The following is a 3352-nucleotide window of genomic DNA, read 5'->3' on the forward strand; positions in this document are numbered from 1 at the left end:
CGCGGAGGACGGTGAGCGCGGCGAGGCGGACGGGGAGCGCGGGGAGGACGGGGCGGACCGGGATTCCTCGGGAGGGAAGCGGCCCCGCTCCCGGCGCAGCAGGCGCAACTGACGCTTAGCCACGATGAAGACCCGCGCGTAGACGAAGAGCATGACGAGCAGCGGCAGGTAGAAGGACACGGAGGAGGAGAGCAGCGCGTAGGGCATGTTGGAGGCGAAGGAACAGCAGCCCGGGTTGGAATGGCATCGCTGCGCCTCGGCGTCGGCTCCCACGCGCCACCACTGGCTCATGATGGGCGCGAACGACACCGCGGCCGACACGATCCACACCAGGACCACGGCCGCCCGGGCGCGGCGTTTGGTAACCAGGGCGCCGTAGCGCAGCGGGTTGGTGACAGCCAGATAGCGGTCCACCGCCAGGGCGCAGAGGGTTTCGATGCTGGCGGTTACGCACAGCACATCGACCGAGGTCCACAGCTCGCAACCCGTCGCGCCCAAGGGCCAGTGGCCAGTCAGTGCCAAAGTAGCCCCTGGAGGCACAACCAGGAGTCCCACCACCAAGTCGGCTGCGGCCAGCGAAGTCACGAACACGTTGGTCATGGTCTGGAGTCTCGGCGTCCGGGCGATGGCCACGATGACCAGCAGGTTGCCTCCCACCGTGGCTAGCGCCAGCAGCGCCCCGGCTAGTGCCGCCGCCCACGGTACCCCTGGCAGCCCACTCGTGTCGGCGGGATCGGGCGTGGGAGCGCCTGGCCACCAGACCAGAGAGCCATTCCTGTAAGGCCACGCAGCCATCTCCGCGTCGGGAGTGGGGCAGGAGGGGTCCCCCCGGGTCTCCTGGCTCAGGAGAGGGGACAGCAGGATGTGAGAGCGACTCCCCCTGTCTGGGCCATCTTCCCTACGGGCTCAGCTCTCCCCCACCCCACCCCCCACCTCAGCCCCTACTCCTCAAAGCCACTGCTCTTGGGGAGGAGTGGCGGCGTTTAAAGGGGCAGCGGCCAATAGTCTCCAGCAGAGAGACCTCTGGAGGGTATTGGAGGGTGGAGAGGGACGCCCTGCCGCCATTAGTCCACTCCACCATGGTCAGGAGCTCCACAGCTCCTTCCCGCCTAGATCTCCCTGGAGCTGGGCAGGGGAAGGGGATGGGAGACTCTTCCCACCTCCAGGCTTTACCAGATCAGGACAGGACCTTCCCAAGGCAAGCAGAAAGACCTGTATTAGCCTCTCCTCTACTCCAGGTCCCCTGTCAACGACTTTATTTTTTAAAATATATATTGGTGACACTGGGATTTGAACACAGGGCCTTTTGTTTAGGCTAGAGCTCTACCACTTGAGCCAGCCTCCAGCCCTTTTTACTTGGTTTTGTTTATGAAATAAGAGTTTGCTTTTTGTTGCAACAGGATCCCATGGATGTGTTTTTATTTTATTTAGGTATTGGAGTTGAACTCAATGCTCTAGCTAGCTTGTTGGATTGCTTACTGGATTGTCACTCAACCATTTGAACAGCCCTCCCGGTAAACTTTTTTGCCCAGGCTGGCCTCAAACCTCAGTTCTCCCCACCTCAGCCTCCAGAGTGGGATTAAAAGTAATCACTGCACCTGCCACATGATTTAGTTTTACATTTATTTGTTGGTTTGAGACAAGGTCTCAATATAAGGCTTATGCTGATCTTCAACTTTGAATGTTCCTGCCTCAGAACCGTCACATCCAGACTTACTTACAATACCCCTCTAAGGCTTTCAAAATTAAGCAATATAGGGCAGCCAATATCCTCTCCTCTCCCAAGGATTCAGATAATGGGATTTGTATCCTTTCCCTTCTTATGTTCCATTTTCCCTGTGTTCCATTCAGTTTTCTGTTCTTCTTTTTTTCCTTCCAGCTACTGGGGAAATGACTCTATTTCACATTTCCTATACCTGCCCTTTTTCACTTGCATTTCAAATTATTCAGCATCAGATGCTGATAGGTTTTTTTTATCTCTATCTCCTCCTCCACACACCTTGCACACATAAAAACTTTTAGTAGACCCCTTTAAATTCTACCATCATAAAAGACATTCTATAGGGGCTGGGAAGGTGGCTCAGTGGTAGAGCACTTGCCTTGACTGCATGAGGCCCTGGGTTCAATTCCTCAGCACCACATAAGCAGAAAAAGCCAGAAGTGGCACTGTGGCTCAAGTGGTAGAGTGCTAGCCTTGAGCTGAAGAGCTGAGGGACAGCACCCAGGCCCAGAGTTCAGGTCCCACAACTGACAAAAAATTGATAAATGCAGGCCAGGGGTATGTCTCAAGAGGTAGAGCATCACCTAGTGCAAAATTGTAAATTTGTAAATTCTAATCCCAGTACAGACAAAGAAGAAGGAGGAGGGGAAAGAGGAGGAGGGGAAAAAGGAGAAGGGGGAGGAGAAAAAGGAAGAAGAAGAAGAGAAAGAAGAGATGGACAAAGTAGTGCAGACCTATATTCCTAGCTCTCGGGAAACCAAGGCAGGAAGAGTTCAGTTTTGATCCCAGCCTGAGCTACGTGGCAATACCCTGATCCAAACTGTTTTATTGTTGTTGTTATTGTTTTTTTCAGTACTGAGGTTTAAACTCAGAGTCTTGAGCTGACTGGTGCTCTACAACTTGAGTAAATCTCCACTTTGGCGTTTTGGTGATTAATTGGGGATTTTCAGGCTGGCTTCAAACCTTGATCCTTAGATCTCAGTGTCCTGAGTAACTAGGCTTACAGGCATAACCCACCAAAACCTGGCTCTTTTCCTTTTCCTCTTTTCTTTTTCTTTCTTTTTTTTTTTCACTTGGGACCTAGCTTGGTGATAGAGTACTTTGTCATGTTGAATGTTCCAATTCAATCTCTAGTACCACACAAACATATCAAAGGAGAGGGGGGTGGATAAATGAAGGCTGGGATGTAACTCAATGGTGGAGGTGTGTTTAACATGCCTGAGGCCCTGACTTCAACCTAGCACTGAAAAAACAAATGGGTTTATGGTTGAAGTTTGTCCAGAATCACACCCAGCTATCCATGATTCTTTCACCCCTCCTCTCCTTCATCGTAAAGTGTTCACACCACTTCCTTGAAGATTTTATTCATGACCTTTTGAAAACTAGAAGACATTGGGCTGAAGAACTCACTCATTATGTCTGGATAGGCAGGCCTGGTGTTTTATTTACTATGTGCTATTTGTGTGTGTGTGTGTGTGTGTGTGAGAGAGAGAGAGAGAGAGAGAGAGAGAGAGAGAGAATGTGCACAGGCAGGCAGACAGGTGTTAGTACTGGGGCTGAACTCAGGGCCTGTTCCTGAGCTCTTATACTCAAGGCTAGCACTCTACCAATTGAGCCACAGCTCCACTTCTG

The 3352-nt window shown here is 51.8% G+C and overlaps 1 protein-coding gene across 1 annotated transcript in view; it reads right to left on the reverse strand.

Moving 5' to 3' along the window:
* The window catches only part of Adrb3 (adrenoceptor beta 3), a 4691-nt gene extending 3896 nt beyond the window's left edge, over positions 1–795 (reverse strand). The window contains exon 1 of the mRNA XM_013024269.1: positions 6–795. Coding sequence (XP_012879723.1) covers positions 6–795 — 790 coding nt within the window. The remainder of the gene's footprint in view (positions 1–5) is intronic.
* Between the last annotated feature and the right edge of the window lie 2557 nt (positions 796–3352).

Source organism: Dipodomys ordii, unplaced genomic scaffold, assembly GCF_000151885.1.
Source record: "Dipodomys ordii isolate 6190 unplaced genomic scaffold, Dord_2.0 Scaffold4, whole genome shotgun sequence".
Taxonomy (NCBI): Eukaryota; Metazoa; Chordata; class Mammalia; order Rodentia; family Heteromyidae; genus Dipodomys; species Dipodomys ordii.